Genomic DNA, 16,900 nt, shown 5'->3' with positions numbered 1-16,900 from the left:
ACTGTTTACAAAATCAGACAAATATAAAGTGTCACAGCACGCTATCATGGGAAAATTGCTTACTTTCTCATTTTGTATGAAATTTTAGTTTGTACTAACTTTGCTTTTTCTGTAGCTTATCACATTGGGTAACTGTTTAGATGAGTTGATTCACCCCCTTCCCTCCCAGACCTGTGTATACATTCCTTGGGGTATGTAGTTTAGAACTACTCCTAGAATTAGGTATTAAATTATTTAAAAATAATTAGCCACATATGGCAGGGCTCTATTCATGCAATGAATTCTAGATTCCTCAAATCAGCTGTAAGCAGCCATAGGCAATTAATATTTATACTTCATACTTGTCTTACCTGAAGTACATATTGCCGAGCACGTTCAACATCACCTGGCAAACTGAATCTCCTCATGATCATAGCATTCATTTCTGGAAACTAAGCATGAAGGAGGAAATTAAGTATTGGCGGTTCATGAAATGTTTTGGTAGTGTAGCAGATTGTGATGAAAGGTTATAAAAATACAAGACATTAGTTTGGAGCTTCTTTAAGTTATTCTTCCTTCCTTCCCTACCCCCAACATACTATATATATCAGCTATATCTAGAATATATCCCTTTTCCATAAAAAGGATGCAAATGAAGCAGGATTTAAATCTCCCCTGCTTCATTAGCATAAAAATAGCTGCTGCTTTTTTCCGGCTCGGAGTTTTGCCGGAAAAAGCGCCAGTCTAGATGTGGATCTTTCAGAAAATAAAGCCTTTTCCAAAAGATTCCTTATTTTAAGAGGAATAAAATAAGCTCTGAGCTGGACACAAGCGGCAGCCATTTTTATGCTAATGAAGCAGGGGAGATTTAAATCCTGCTTCATTTGCAATTGCGATATGTCTAATTTGCATCCCTTTTACGGAAAAGGGATGCAGCCTAGACACAGCCATCAAGTTTGTTTCTATAAAGGTTTTAAATATACATGCTGTAGAGATCAATGTTGTGCAGAACGTGTCTGCCCTACCTACTCAAAATAGTTAAGGAGCAGAAACAACCCTTTGGCCATCTTGGGGGCAGAAGGCATGAAGTCTTGGTAAATCTGACATGTAGAGTGAGCTGAAGGTCCTCTTATTTATTGCAGAGGTAAGAGAATAATTCAAACATAACAGAGCTCATTCCATTTGATGTTCATCAGGCTTCCCAGTGTGCTAAATATTTAATTATATAGTTGGATTCAAATCAGCCACCATTCCTGAACATGGTAAATTAAATGTGCAAAATAAGGGGAGGTTTGGATTTGGGTCCTTCCTCTACTTGGAAGACTCTCCCAGTAGGGTCTAGCTAGCAGTTCAATACAAAAGTAAACCACTGTGCTCCAACATGCTTGATGTGCCTATAATGCAATAAAACAGCAGCAGCTGATCCAATAAGCTAACTCTGGGTGGGGCTAGAAAATTGCAATACAGAAGTTTTAGGCTCAACTACTCAGAAAAGCACACAATTCATCCCTGTTTAGGATTAATGAGGTGTCAAGTCCTTAAATATATACATTCAGCTGAACTTTTAAAATTTAGGACTCTTTAGTCTCAACCTCTGACTCAACACCATTTGTAAAAGTCTTATTCTATAAATCAGTCAGTCTAAAGTCCCTTATCTGGGTAAATCACTATCATAAATCTAAAGAGCTACTAGCCTTTACTTCTTCCAGATGCTGTGTGTTAGAACATGTTATTTTCCAGCGTGGAGGATCATCAGCATGCTGTTATATAAAAATAAAGAGCTCTCATCCCTCTCCTCCCCCCTTGCAGGTAACAGCTAGGATAAAGCAAACATTTAACTTGTGCTATAAATTGTAAAGGAGGGTCAGCTTTCCTTGTGCAGCCTTCAGTATCAATGTGTGCTGATTTGAACATTTTGTAATTGGGATCTAGAACTCTCCATAGTGAGGAAAAAAAGTAGTTCTGTGGCACCTTAAGGTGCTTCTATCCAGCAATTCTGTTATTTCAAAATAATTCTGAAATAACAGACAGCTTATCCTGATTTCCGTAAATCTCATTCCATGGGGAATAACACCTCTTCCAAAACAGCTATTTTGAAATAGCAGAAGTGTGGATGCTCCATTGCTGCTATTTCAAAACAGCTCCTTCCCAGAGCGATTCAAAGTAATTACTCCCTAGTGCTTCCTGGGGCTCTAACTCAAGGTAGCACATCCACTTTAGGGGAGCTTGTCTTGGACTAATTTCAAGGCTTCCCTGTACTGTAGATGTGCTATTTCAAAGGCTATGTTGGAGTATTTCTTCCAGAACAGCTTATTCCGAAATAAACATTTATGTAGATGTACTCTTAGACTAGGGCTACTCAACACATGGCTCATTTGTTTGTAGCCGATGGTTGGGTTTACGCACGGCTCAACATGTGGCCCGGGGTGGGATCCTTTGAACATGGCCTCCACTGGCAACACGCTCCACAACAGCGAGTTAATATAATGAATTCTTGTGTTTTAGTAGTTAAATTCCTAGACCAGTGGTCCCCAATGTTTTGGGGCTGCTCACGCACTGTGCGTATGGGGGCAGGGCCGCTCACAGGCCACGTGACTGGGGGCAGGGCCAAGCATGTGCTGCGATCCTGGGCCAGGGCTGGTGCAGTGCCCCCGGGGGCAGGGCCAGGGCCAAGGCCAGTGCCAGGGGTCAGGGTTGGGGCCAGCCATGCGCCTGGGGCTGGGGCCAGCCCAGATTGCTCCGTGGGCGCATGTAAATGGCCCGGCGGGCGCCATGGTGCCCGTGGGCACCAGGTTGTGGACCACGGTCCTAGACTATCATTGTTCATTAAAAGTGCTGTTATATGGGTGGAAATCAGGTAAATATTGCATTATCAGCAGTAGAACTGACTTAAAAGGGGCCTGCATGTTGTGCAGTCTTGCCTTAATCTTTTATGTTCATGCCTGTCAGTGTGAAAAAGCTACAGCTGGTCCCCAAGTTACAAATATATCAACTTTTAACTGTTTGCACTTATGACCAACCTCCCATTATAGCCTGTCCCCAGCTTATGAACACCATCCGCACTTACACAGTACGGTCATATTTAAAAGCATGTATTCCCAACTTACGAACAAATCGAGTTACGACCAGGTGTTTGGTCCATAACCCATTTGTAAGTTGGGGACAGGCTCTATTTGCATATATGCAACCACACTTAAGTTGCAGCCCTTGGCATGTGCTGTGAGTATCATGGCATCTGGGGCTTCCAAAGTTGCATAGTCCTGCCTTAGACTAACAAATATGAGTTGGAATGGAAATAAGTAGTTATTTCTAACTCATTCGAGCAGCAACCCTATAACTTTTTTGTGTGAACTTCCTCTTCTTTGCCTGACAACCTTTCCATGCCATTTAAGTTTCTCAAGAGCAGGTACTTCAACCACTCGGTATAGTAGAGGTTCTTTCAACCATTTTTGGTAGCCTTAGTGTGTGGGTGCCAACACCTGCTGGTGGCTACTCTGCCAAACCTGTCTCTTCCTACATCCCACAGCTGTTCACTGAGATCCTGCTCCAGGGAATGTGGGTCTGGAACTCATCAGTTGGCTGTGGAGGCCTCAGCAAGGCAGGCACTCCCTAAGTGCACTGACAACACTGTAGCTGCCTCCACTGACAAGAACCGCCTCCAGCATCCCACACATCAGCCCCATATGGCTCCAGAAGCAGTAGCCATAGCCCCCAAGAGACTGCAGCGTGCATGGCCCTGATCGGACCAGTGCAAACATTAAAGTACCACATCTCCCTGCTCTTAATCACAACTAGGCAGCAGCAACAGGGAGTGTTGCAGGGAAGGTCTGCTGCATTGTTTTCTCTTCCTTCCCTCCCCCCAAATTTCCACCCATAAAGCAAAAACTGCTAAATAGTATTTTGAAAGAACATAATGGCCATACTGGGTCAGACCGAAGATCCATCTAATCCAGTATCCTGGCTTCCGACAGTGGCCAATGCCAGATGCCCCAGAGGGAGTGAACAGAACAGGTTTCATTAAGTGATCTATTCCTTGTCACCAATTCCCAGCTTCTGACAGAGACTAGGGACACCATTCCTACCTGTCCTGGCTAAGCGCCATTGACGGACCTAACCACCATGAATTTATCTAGCTCTTTTTAGAACCCTGTTAAAGTCCTCCCCATTACTTTGCATTTATCAACATTAAAATTAATTTGCCATTTTGTTGCCCAATCACTTAGTTTTGTGAGATCCTTTTTAAGCTTTTCACAGTCTGCTTTGTTCTCAACTATCTTGAGCAGTTTAGTATCATCTGCCAATTTTGCCACCTTTCTCCAGATCATTTTTTACTCCTTTCCCCAGATCATTTTATAAATAGGTTAAATAAAATTGGTCCCAGTACAGACCCTTCAGTGACACCACTAGTTACCTCTCTCTGTTCTGAAAACTGACCATTTATTCCTACCCTTTTTTTCCTCTCTTTTAACCAGTTCTCAATCCATGAGAACACCTTACCACTTATCCCATGACAACTTATTTACTTAAGAGCCTTTGCTGAGGGTCCTTGTCAAAGGCTTCCTGGAAATCTAAGTACACTATAGCCATTGGCTCCCCCTTATCCACATGCTTGTTGACCCCCCTCAAAGAATTGTAGTAGATTAATAAGGTTGCAAAGGATAGTATTAGCTTAAAATTTCTATCTAACAATAGTAAGTAAAAAATGGTTCAGAGCGAATACCTAAAATTGTTATCCATGAAAGAGATTAGAGGACAGTCAGGGTGCGTCTAGACTGGCAAGATTTTGCACAAAAGCACCTGCTTTTGCGCAAAAACTTGCCAGCTGTCTACACTGGCCGCTTGAATTTGCGCAAGAGCATTGACTTTGTAATGTTCAAAATCAGTGCTGCTTGCGCAAGAGGGCCAGTGTAGACAGGGAAGAACTGTTTTGCACAAAAAAGCCCCGATGGCTAAAATGGCGATTGGGGCTTTCTTGTGCAAAACTGCATCTAGACTGGCCACGGATGCTTTTGTGCAAAAGCACTTTTTGCGCAAAAGCATCTGTGCCAATCTAGACGCGCTTTTGCAGAAATACTTTTAATGGAAAAACTTTTCCGTTAAAAGTATTTCTGCAAAATCATGCCAGTCTAGACGCAGCCGAAGTATTTCTCTCTTCCAGTTTGATTGCTTTGTGTGTGGTTAGGCTCCCCCCCCCCCCTTTAATGTCAGTCTGTCATTTTCTACTGTGGAGAAAAAAGTGATGGTAAAACCACCAGCAGCCAGGACTCAAGGACAAATATAGCACCTAAATCTGCTTAACATATTTTAAATTGACTAGATTTCAAGTTACTACTGTCTCTTTCATCCAGAAATTTTTATTTTTGAAGAATATTCTTTAACCCTACCTGTTGGCAAGCAAATAAAACAGGGCCTGTGGCCAATCCAAGCTTGAGATCTGCTGCTGTTGGTTTCCCCAGCTGGTCAGCACATGATGTAAAATCTAGCACATCATCTATTAGCTGGAAAAAAAACCAAAAAAACACAAAAGCAAATTTTAGAACATTAAAAAGACTCATGATGTGACACTTGTTTTAATTAAAAGATTTATATAGAGAATTACAGCAATCCAGTTTAGTTTAGAGAAATATAAATTTTAGACTTCTCATTAATTCTGTAAAAGTAACTGAATACACCACCTGAAAAGCTATGCCAACATTTTTTCCATACTGGTATGCAATCTCGTGAACTTTTGGATCAGGGCAGCCTAGTATGGAAACCTGAAAGGAAGAGGAAAAAATAAAAAGAACAACTCTAATTATTCACCTGCAATGTATTTTATTGTAGGTGTAACATAATAAACACAGTGAATATCCAAAGAGGAAAACTAAACCATATCTTAGAGCAGGGCAACTCAACATGCAGCCTGCAGCCTCTTTGTGGCCCACCATGCCGTTTGGGTTTACATAGGGCTCAACATGCGGCCCATAGATGGGATCCTTTGAACACAGCCTCCAATACAATTGGGGGGGGAGTTGGTTCGTGATTTTTTGAGTGGCTCATGGTTGGCAATATTTGGTATTAGAAGTGGAAGGACCAGATTTCTTTTTGTTATAGACTGTATTGCTTACATAAATTGCATCCATTTGACCAATAGGAATAACTTTACTGCAGAGGAATCCATAACAGCAAGTCAATAGAATGGTCTTCTGTTGATATTCATTTTAGTAGTTAAATTCCTGGACTCTCATTGCGGTTATGTGGGTGGAAATTGGGTAAATATTGTATTTTATTAATATCACTTAAATGACTTAAATGGGGCCTGTGCGTTGTATAGTCTTGTCTTAATCTTTGTATTCATGCCAGTCAGCGTGAAAGAAGCTATTTGCATATATACTTGCATGTATATGCAACCACACCTAAGTTGCGGCCTTGTACGTGTGCTGTGAATGTCATTGTGCCCCCCCCCCCGCTTCAAAAGTTGACTAGTTCTGTCTAAGAGCATTCTTCCCCATCCCCAAAACTGATTTTACACACACACACACACACACACACACACACACACACACAGATGCAGCCCCATTAAAAGAAAATACACAGGGCACAACAGAACTGCAGTATTAAGCTCTGAATAGAGATTAGCTTTATTAGCGTTACAAATGATACTGTAAAGAGAAACTTAAAGTGGTCTGGTAGCACTTTAGACTAACAAAACACGTAGATGATATCCTGAGCTTTTGTGGGCACAGCCCACTTCTTCAGATGACCAAAGTCAACTCCGGTCATTAGTGACATTGCATTCTTTAATGTGTCAGAGAAGCTAGCACAGTTTAGGCTCCAATTGTGTACCAATTTCTGTGCACGTGGACCCCCATGTGACACGCTTGGTGGAAGTTTAAGCTTTTAAATTTGGAATCATTGGCTAGATACAGAACTACAGACTTATCCTTCCATTACTGTCCCCATAACAAATCCTTATCACCACATGGAGCTCTTTTGAGGTCAGTGGGGCTCTCCGTGCAGGGGTATGAACACATAGATCAGCTTGCGGGATCAGATCCTACATCTGTAGATGAAGCAGGAATTGGTCATGCAACTTTTATATTAATTTCAGCAAAAATATTTTTAATCTCTATTTTTCAAGTAATTTATGCAGAGTAAATCTTTACTTAGATTTCTCTCATGACAGCTGGGAATTCCATTTGTGCTTTATTGCTGTGATTTCCTGAACAGAAATCCTCTACTCATATTGTCTCTGAAAAATGCCTTTCGGTAACTGAGACTACAGTGACTCTCAGAGCCATCTGCCACGCATATATACTACTTTGGCTGCAGCTTACATACACATCTACCATGTAGTAACTATACACTGGAGCTTATGGTAGCTTTAGGCCCTTGACAGGCTGTTTATTTAGTTACCTCAATGGCATTTTAGTTCTAATGTAACATTGCTATGGAGATGCAGAAGATATCTAATTCAGTTACAGGACAAGACCATCCATATCATATTTAGGCCCTGCCCCAGGAACACAACAGTCTCCCTTTCTGTAGATTAATTCTAACTGAAATCCCACTAGAATTAGTTTCTGCCATTTTTTCAGACAATATTTTACCTTGTTTATATGCAACTAGAAACAATGACTGTCTTTTCCTTCTCTTAACACGAGAAATGAACTCTCATACGCTTCAGAACTTATCCTGATATTTTAAATCATCAATAACATATCCTTAGGCCAAGTCTACAATGGCACTTTACAGTGCTGAAAAAACACTCCCCAGGATTACAGCAAGTTACAGCATTGTAAATGCCAGTGTGAACCAGGTTACAGTGCTGGGAGCTGCACTACTAATGCTATTAGTGCCTCCCCTCGTGGAGGTGGTTTAGACAGAGTGCTGGGAGAGCGCTCAGTGCTCATGCTGTGGACACACTTTCAGGTTAAAGCACTGCTGTGACAGCGCTGCTATGGCTGAGCTTTAAACTGTTAAGTGTAGACAACACTTTTGTTTGCCCTTTAGAATGAAATCATCTTAATCCTGGATTCTTAAAAGAACCACTTTCAAGCTACAGATAATGATTTTGCTGGCCATTCTGGCTACAAAGAGCAAAATTCCTTCTGAACCCATCAGCTCTTCTTAAACAGCTCAAAGTGTCCCAGAAAGTGTGCTCCAGGCATTATTTGCCATTTGTGCTATCAGTGCCAATCTTCTCAGCCTTGCTGACTTATGAAGAAATTGAGGGAAAGAAAAAAAAATGTTTTGTTATAACAGAGCTATAGCTTTGCCCCCAAGGATAGTCCCATCTCTCTCACATTTATTTATAAACACGGTATCTGAATTGCATGCTTCCCAAAGGTGGAAACAATACAAGTAATGGAATGAAACAGTACAAGTAGTGGAATGTAACAGAAACCAAGGTCCCTTTCTGATCAACTACACCTCAGCTATGCTTTGGATGGATATGACCGAATCCTTGGCTTTTGTGCAAACTCTCAGGCTGTGTCTACATTGATGTGATCTTGCGCAAAAACGGCTGCTTTTGTGCCCAAACTTGCTGCCTGTCTACACTGGCCGCAAGTTCTTGCACAAGAACACTGACGTTCTAATGCATGAAATCAGTGCTTCTTACGCAAGAACTATGATGCTCCTGCTCAGGAATAAGCCCTCTTGTGCAACTGTTCTTGTGCAAGAGGCCAGTGTAGACAGGCAACATAATTTCCTTCTGCAAGAAAGCCCTGTGGTTAAATTGGCCATCAGAGCTTTCTTGCATAAGAACGTCTACACTGGCACTGATGCTCTTGCGCAAAAGCACATCTCTTGCACAAAGGCACATGCCAGTGTAGACACTTTCTTCTGGAAGAGTTTTTGCACAAGAACTCTTCCGCAAAAGAGTTCTTGCATAAAATCATGCCAATGTAGACGTAGCCTCAGAGAGGCTAATAAGTAAACTGAAATTACCATCTAATGGAAACGAAAAGCCCTTTGAATTCTTTTCACTTTGGTTGCCAAAATTGCTATATAATAGCAACAGCTTTCAGTTACACTGAATATGTGGTGAATCAGAAAGTTGATCTTATTGTCTTTAACTCAGCCAAAATTCCCACTGAAGATTTGAGACAGAGAGGAAAGCTGTATAATCACACATTTCTGTCCCTATGAACCACCTATGTCCCAGTCTGACCCCACCATGCACACAGAAGTTTAGATCCTTAGATACCACTGCATGAAGTTATAACACAGTTGATAGCATGACTCTTCTGAAGGTAGGTGTGGATCTGGTATCACCAACATGTCCTTTTTTCAAGGACCTCAACTTTGTTGCTACATTATGTCTAAGTGAAAAGTTAAGAGAAATATTGCTTTATCTGGTTTTGCTGCCAGGGTACAGTCCCAATCTGTTTCAGAAACACAAAAGAAATTGTTGTGAATTTAAGAAGCTTGAGAAACAGATTATTTTTAGAAATGAAACCTTTACAAGATTTCAGTATACCAAAATGATATATGCAACTACAACAGGAGTGTTTTCTGTTTTCCTTGAACTAGTCAAATTTTCAGATTCCTTGAACTAGTCAGATTTTTATGGAAAGTATACTATACTGAAAGTGTTCCAATAAGGTATTACAATATTGGAAATAATCTCCTGTTTTACATAATCCACTTTAGGCAATTTTCAAATGCCCTTTATTGCAAGAATATACTAATGATTTCAGAACAACACACTTTATAACAACACAGTGTATTAGACTAATCCTTTTTGAACTGCCTCTTATTGGTATGGTATGGTTCCAGCTCTTTTAGGAGAAGGGGAAGCATTTTTGTCACCTTCTGTATTTTCTGAACTGGTAATAAACACGGTTATTTTAAGAATGTCTTGTCTGTGCATGTCAATATTCAGGACTCGCCGAACCACGGCGAGCCCTGATCGCCAGCCGTGCTGTCCGGCGATGTGCGCATGCGCAGGTCGCCCAAACCCAGCTCTTCCAGGTTGCAATCTACTCACCATGGGCGAGCAGATTGCATTATTTGTCGAGCCCCGTTAATATTCATATGTTGTTCAACAAAAGTAACAGAATCTGGTGCTTTATAAGGAGAGTAGGGTATGTCCCCCCCTCTCTCCCTCAATGCAAATGCAGACACCCAAAATTGCAAATGAAGCAGTGATTTAAATATCCCACGCTTCATTTGCATAATTGACTTATGGTGCTATTTCAAAATAGCGGTATTTCGAGAGAAAAAATGGGGTTATTTTGAGATAAAACCCTTCCCTCAAAATAAAACCCTTCTCTCGGAATATGGGTTCTTGAAATAGCCCTATTTTTCCCTCTCAAAATAGCCCTATTTTGAAATAGCGCCATAATGCAATTTTGCAAATGAAGCGCAGGATATTTAAAAGCCCCACTTCATTTGCAATTTTGGGTGTCTGCATTTGCATTCCTCTCTCTTAAGAGGAATGAAGTGTAGACGTACCCTCAGGGTCCCACTATTTGTTTGGGACTCAGTCCTTGAACTTATGCTTCTGTCATTTTTACAATAATTGAATTGGACATGACTGTTTTAGTCATCCCAAACGACCAATTAAAAACACACTCAATTAATAAGACTTAAAGGTCAGCAGAAAATAATCTATTTCTCATATAGAACAATGCAAAATAGGAAGAACACAAACTAACTGTTTAAATTTTTTGCAGTTTTCATGTGGGGCTTTGCATTACACTTTACTATGCTATACTATAGAAGACAACAGATGTGAAAGGAAACTTACACTCAATAAATTATAAGATGAATAGTTCAGACTTGATTTAAAAAACTTCTACTATTTTAAAATGAGCTTAGGAGTCTACAATAGATCTTGCTGAAAATCAAGCAGGGAAAGATTGAAAGTTTGTCTCTGCATGTAAAACGGAAAGGAAAGACTGAAAACCAATAATGGAGGCTGCACAGCTGAACTGGGATAAAAATTTTAACCAGAGATCCATAAGGACTGTGGCAGAGTATCACTGAAATGTCTAGATTGGAGCATTTCCAAAGAAAATAGCAATTAATTGGGAATTTAGCTGTGAAGCTTACACTATGGTATGTTAACTTGAGGAGAGACAGAACGTACATACTGCTTTACAACTGTTTGCTATAAGACTTGCAGTCTTCTTAAAGGTCTTCTCGAGGTAGTGAGCAAATCTCTCATTTTCATTTTCTTTGGAGCCCAACTGAAGGAATTCACCTATAAAGATGCAAGGACAAAGTCTTTATTTTTGTGTGTATTGTTTAGATAAAGAAATATGAAGATATACATAGAAAAAAACCTTACCACGCACCAAATCTTCAATCACCTGACTTAATACTGAGATAATAGTAGTGTTTCCAATTCTTGCTAAAGCGACAGAAGCTGCTGAAAGGATAAAATCACCAGCTAAAACAGCCTGGGGGGGGTGGGGGGAAAAAAAAAAAAAGAGAGAAGATTTTTGTATTTTTTTAAAAATATCTCTTCACAAAAAATACTAGGGACAATCTGACTCCCTTTATATTTTCCACATGTAGTCAGATTACATAATTTTCCTCAAAGTGCACACTTCTGACTGAAAACTGGAAAAAAAATAGTTACGGTATTTAAATTTAAATCATTCTGGAGCTCCCATTTTACAGTGCTTTTTTTTTTGCTATACAAACCATTATATACTGTATGGTCATTGTGCTACATTATTGAATACATTCAATTAACTCTATTCAGAACTTCTTGAATAATTTTTTTTCAAATGCTTTATGAAGAAGCTTAAGTCATCTTACATATTTCACAGGAGATTTGTAACAGTAAAGCCTTTACTATCTTAAGCTATATATTTAATATTGTGAAGCCTGAAAAGTCTAATGCTAATATAAAAACTCTTTTGGTTTGTTATTTAGGTAGGGGAAACTAGTACATGAGGTGCTTAAAGGAGGTATATTTTCAAAGCATTTCAACAGGACTTTAGCTACTGCATGCAACTGCCATGACGGTCAGTATCAATCAATCACAGAGAAAAAACACTGTCTCACTATACAGGAGACCCTTGTGTTAAACAGAATTGTTATTCATGGTTCTGTGATTTTGCAGGGGTCTCCTATCCCAGCCTGGGGAAGTATGGATGGCTGCCCAGGGCCAGGAGCTATAGCTCCCTGTATTCATGAATTTTGCCATGTGTGGTGGTGCCAGGAACTCATTCACTATGAATGGCAAGGGTTTCCTATAGAAATTTTACCCCCTGCATGTAGAAACTCATACCATGCTGACAAGGATATGATCAGCTCAGATTACTCCTTTTTTTCTAAACATCCCCAGCTTCAACCATAGCCACGCTCTACTGCTTAAGGACACATACACACTAAACATTAGCAACATGACAAATACAAGTCTCCACTTTACCAGAGCTATATAATGACAGAGACTCACCTTTCTCTCCCCCCAGATTTGATTAACCGTTGTTTTTCCTCTCCGAGAATTTGCATCATCAATGACATCATCATGAACTAGACTTGCAGTATGGATCATCTCTGCAATTATGGCCACAGAACGTTGGCTTTCTTGCACCTCCCTAAAATTATAAAACCCACACACACCTTTAAGTGTCAATCAAGCATACTATGTGGACTGCAATATGCTCATGAAAAGTCTCTATGGAAATGGAAACTATTTTTCAATAGCAGTGGTTCTCAAAACATTTTCACATTCTGAACATATCATGGACTGCCAACCTTCTGATCTCTGTACGAGTCAGATCATTTTAATACAATGGGTTGGTTACATCTCCTCATTTTGTAGAGGTCTACATATAGGCTTGTTTCTGCAACATTGAAGTTAATGGAAGTCATACCATTAATTTCAATGAGAGCTGAATGAGGCTCTATATTTCTCTCTTTAAAGGACTTCAACATTTTACCTCAATGCTAGCAACCATCACTGCTCCAATATCTACAACTGAAGATGCAATTTGGTTCTGTCTTCCTTTGTTTGTGCTACTGTTCTCCCACATATTGAGGCCTTCTGCAGATTTGATTATGACCAAATCTACACCGAAGAGAAACTTGGACAATGAGACCTGAAGCAGCCATAGACTGCAGCTATATTGAGAGTTGTACTAGTCAAAAACATCTGAAAACTTTAGTGTTTCCTGGGCTGGAACATTTAGGAAGAAGCATCACTATTTTAAACTTGATACCTTTCCCTACTGTACCAGAAGCAAACTTCAAGATCATGTGAAAGTGTCCTGTGTACCACAGTTTGAAAAGCCACTATTCTAAGAAAAATACATTAACCAGTCCTGGATTTACAGTAGCATCCTTTCTTCAGTTTAAATAGCATAAAGAAAAATTCCATCTCCACCACAACTCATGAGTTCTAGTAAATTTAGTTAACTTACATGGCAAGTTCAAGAAAAATTTAAAAAATCTGAAATTTAAATAAATTTTGCTGATAATCCATGATCCAGAATAGATACCAGCTTACCCTTCAGTAACAGTGCAGGCCCATCATAGCCAAGTAGAAAAAGCCTAAGACTCTAAATGAACATAAGGTACAGATTTGTTCTACAATAGAGTACGATTTTCAGTTCCTTCCCCCTACTTTTTTTTTTACCATATTTTACAAATTTCACTTTACTCTTCTCATGCAGCCCTAGCAATTCTTGTGTAATAATATTATGGCATATTTTACATGCAAAACATTCAAGAATCAGTTGAGATCAAAGTATGGAATAAGAAAAGACTTTTCAAAAATATTACTGGCGACTTTTAGACATTAACTTCTTTCCCCATCTATACTTGTGGATGATACATGCATATAGTAAAACCTCAGCATTATGAGCACCAGAGTTATGAACAGACCAGTCACCTATACACATCATCTGGAACCAAAAGTACATAATCAGGCAGCAGCAGAAAAACGAAAATGAAACAAAAACAAAACAAAAAATCCAAATACAGTACTGTACAGTGTTAAAAGTTAACTTCTAGAAAAAGGGAAAGCAGCATTTTTCTTCTGCATACAAAAGTGTCAAAGCTGTATTAAGTCAATGTTTAGCTGTAAGTTTTTGAAAGAATAACCATAATGTTTTGTTTAGAGTTACGAAAACCTCCATTCCTGAGGTATTTGTAACTTTCAGGTTCTACTGTAGGTCCAGTTAAGAGGAAAATAACTGCATTAAAGGAATACTATTCACAGACTATCCAGTTCAAGTACAACCCTGATTTTTCCAAAGCATGGTCATGACCCCAGGATTGTATTTTATTATCTATTTTAGGTTCTCTCAGTTTAGAATGTAGTAATGAGGCACCAGATTACATGCCCAAGGACAACTTGTTCCAAAGAGACCGCACACACTGGAACATAGCAACAAGCACTGTTTTGCAGAAGACACTTTTAAAGGAAGGCCATAACAGCTGGACTGGAGACCCTTTGAAGTCTGCCTTATCTTCACTGTGCTCCACATGGGAGATCTCAATTTCAGACTCTCCAAAGTTGGTTGACAACTCACAAACACCTGGACATGACCGGCTAGCTTAGAAATCTGTGCTCTATATTTGAAGGACACAGAATACAGCCTCCAACGACTGTTGAGCTGACTCTCTTTATTCATTTACGATGTTGGGTGTTTTCAGAGACTGAGATAATTGACTGCATGAGGTGTAATGTCTGAATATGATCATGAACATATATTGGTCAATGACACACACTTACTGGCCATTTAAGTATTTTGGAAGATGTCACACCTGTGATTTAACTCAATTTATTTTTAAAGAAGTGGAGGGGAAGTAATGAGGAAATAGATATGGGGTTAGCTGGGGTATAAAGGACAGCAATAAAGGACCAAGAAAAGTGAAATTTTCAAATCATTCCCTCTCTCAGAAGGTCCAAGCTGCTCTTCCAGCAAGTCTGAAACCTTAAGAAAATGAGGTAATCATACTAATTTCCAGCAGAACCATAATAAATTGAAGAGAAAACATAAAAGACCTTGGACCCACTACAACTAATTACAAAAGGAATTTAAGATTTTGGGTTTTTTTACATGGTTTAAATATATTAACATGTAATAATTAGCAATGAAGTTGGAAGGTGACATCTTGCCAGTCTGCCAACTGCCAGGAAATTACCCTATTTTTAGGTAGCACTTTTAGTGGTCATTTCTGCATGCAAAACAATGACAGGATATGGCTTGTAGTTTGTGAAAAAAGGAATCATTGTTCAGTACAAGAATAAAAAGCTGGACACTTTCATGGTTGTTTTAAGATTGCTCTTATATGCATTAGAAACTTTGTTAGTTCAGTATTTTAGTATAAAAACTTTTCGATAAAATTATTTTTAGTAAAGAATACAACTTACCTTAAAACAACTGTAAAAGTTTCCAGCCTCTTTCATGCATTCAACTGCTGACTGGAATTCCCTTTGTCATAAACTATGTCAGCAGACTGGACTTCCTGCTGGGAAGTAGCAGTAAAATGGCAACGCTCATTGACACACCAGAACCATTCAATGGTATAAAGATAGCACAATAGCGACAGACATTTCAAAAGCAAGTTTTGAAAGTTCTGTTTTAAAGTACAGTTCTCCTCTGAAAAGTGACTTTAAAAATGGCATTCTAGGGTTCACATTTATGGTGCATCCGAGTTCTGTATAAAATGTGCCAATTTTACTAGAAACTTTAAAAAAAAAAAAGCTAGTATTTTTGCAAACTCAATCTGGGCAATCAATCAAGGTCCTTTCTATCTCACACATCAGTAACAGTAATAAAGGTTCTGCAGGACAAGTTATTCTCACCGTGACACTACTGAAAACTCTGCTAGGAGCATAGTACATTTTTTTAGGATGCTCAAGAAATATTAGGAACCTGGTAATTAATTCTCTCTCAGGAGCTTTAACTGTGCCATGCTAACAGAACAAAAAACAAATTTTAGTAATTAAATCAGCAGATAACTCTGGATATACACAGACTGACTGAGGATGACGGTGCCATTTTTACAATGTTCTCAGAGTAGAACCACACCACCATTTTATATATTATTTAGTACATATGTGCAACTTTAACTGCCTTTTTGTGCATATGCATTATGACAGCCTTTAATTACATGATCACATTATTTTTCCAGTAGGTCCCCCTGCTTTATCTGCACATATTGGACAGACAATAAAACAGACTTATTTAGTGAATGAGTTTTGGAACTGCAGCACCCTTGACCTTTCCTCCCACTGTGGTGTGCAGTAGGCAGAGGCCAGCTGCAAGAGGTAGGATAATATGAGTAAGGCAATATTTCTGTATGGAGCTTGCTTACAACTTCACAGAGTTTGTAACACCCTGCACATTATGTAAGTACTGCTATTCTGATTTTAAAGCTGTGGAAAATGGGTGGCTGACTTCCAGTCCTATGCCCTGACCACACCTCTCAGAATAAGTTTTCACTACCTGCTGAGAACATGCTGGGAAGAAGTGTGTGCTTTCAGGAGTGTAAACCAAAAGTTGAGAGAGTATAGTAGGGAGCTGGGGAGGCATGGATTAAGGAGCTGTCAAGGCAGCTATGTGATGCAAATAGCTGAACAATAAGCAACGTACATGACAATTGTTGGGAAGCAAAGATGCTGTCAAGGGTATCTTGCCAGAGGATGCTGTGAAGGTTAAAACTATCACAGGATTACAAAAAGAAGTGGACCTATCCTCCACGAACTTCTGTCAATGGCTATTAGTCAGGATGGGCAGGGATGGTGTCCTCAGGCTCTGGATCACTTGATGATTACCAGTCCTGTACATTCCCTTCTATTCACTGGCCACTGTCAGAAGACAGGATACTGGACTACAAAGACTTTTGGTCTGACCCAGTATGGTTGTTCCCATGTTCTTAGGTAGTCTTGTGCAGTAGTAATGAATGGAGCGTAAGAATCCAGATAGACTGGACAGTGGCAGAGATATCAGCTTTGTTTCTCTTGCTT

At 39.6% G+C, this 16,900-nt stretch overlaps 1 protein-coding gene across 4 annotated transcripts in view; it reads right to left on the bottom strand.

The window, feature by feature from the left end:
• Positions 1-16,900, bottom strand: part of PDSS1 (decaprenyl diphosphate synthase subunit 1) — a 37,845-nt gene that overhangs the window by 5,490 nt on the left and 15,455 nt on the right. For 3 of the 4 annotated variants that reach the window (XM_075922549.1, XM_006115269.4, XM_075922550.1), the window contains exons 5-10: positions 12,377-12,518; positions 11,258-11,369; positions 11,061-11,170; positions 5,655-5,735; positions 5,364-5,477; positions 351-431 (exon numbers count right to left, since the gene is read on the bottom strand). In XM_075922549.1, the coding sequence (XP_075778664.1) occupies positions 351-431; positions 5,364-5,477; positions 5,655-5,735; positions 11,061-11,170; positions 11,258-11,369; positions 12,377-12,518 (640 nt within the window). Of the gene's footprint in view, positions 1-350; positions 432-5,363; positions 5,478-5,654; positions 5,736-11,060; positions 11,171-11,257; positions 11,370-12,376; positions 12,519-15,301; positions 15,397-16,900 lie in introns of those variants that run through there. The other variant, XM_025180796.2, reaches the window with a different exon arrangement.

Source organism: Pelodiscus sinensis, chromosome 2, assembly GCF_049634645.1.
Source record: "Pelodiscus sinensis isolate JC-2024 chromosome 2, ASM4963464v1, whole genome shotgun sequence".
NCBI classification, from domain to species: domain Eukaryota; kingdom Metazoa; phylum Chordata; order Testudines; family Trionychidae; genus Pelodiscus; species Pelodiscus sinensis.
Note: the sequence above shows the minus strand (reverse complement) of the source record. Positions and strands in the feature narration are given on the sequence as shown.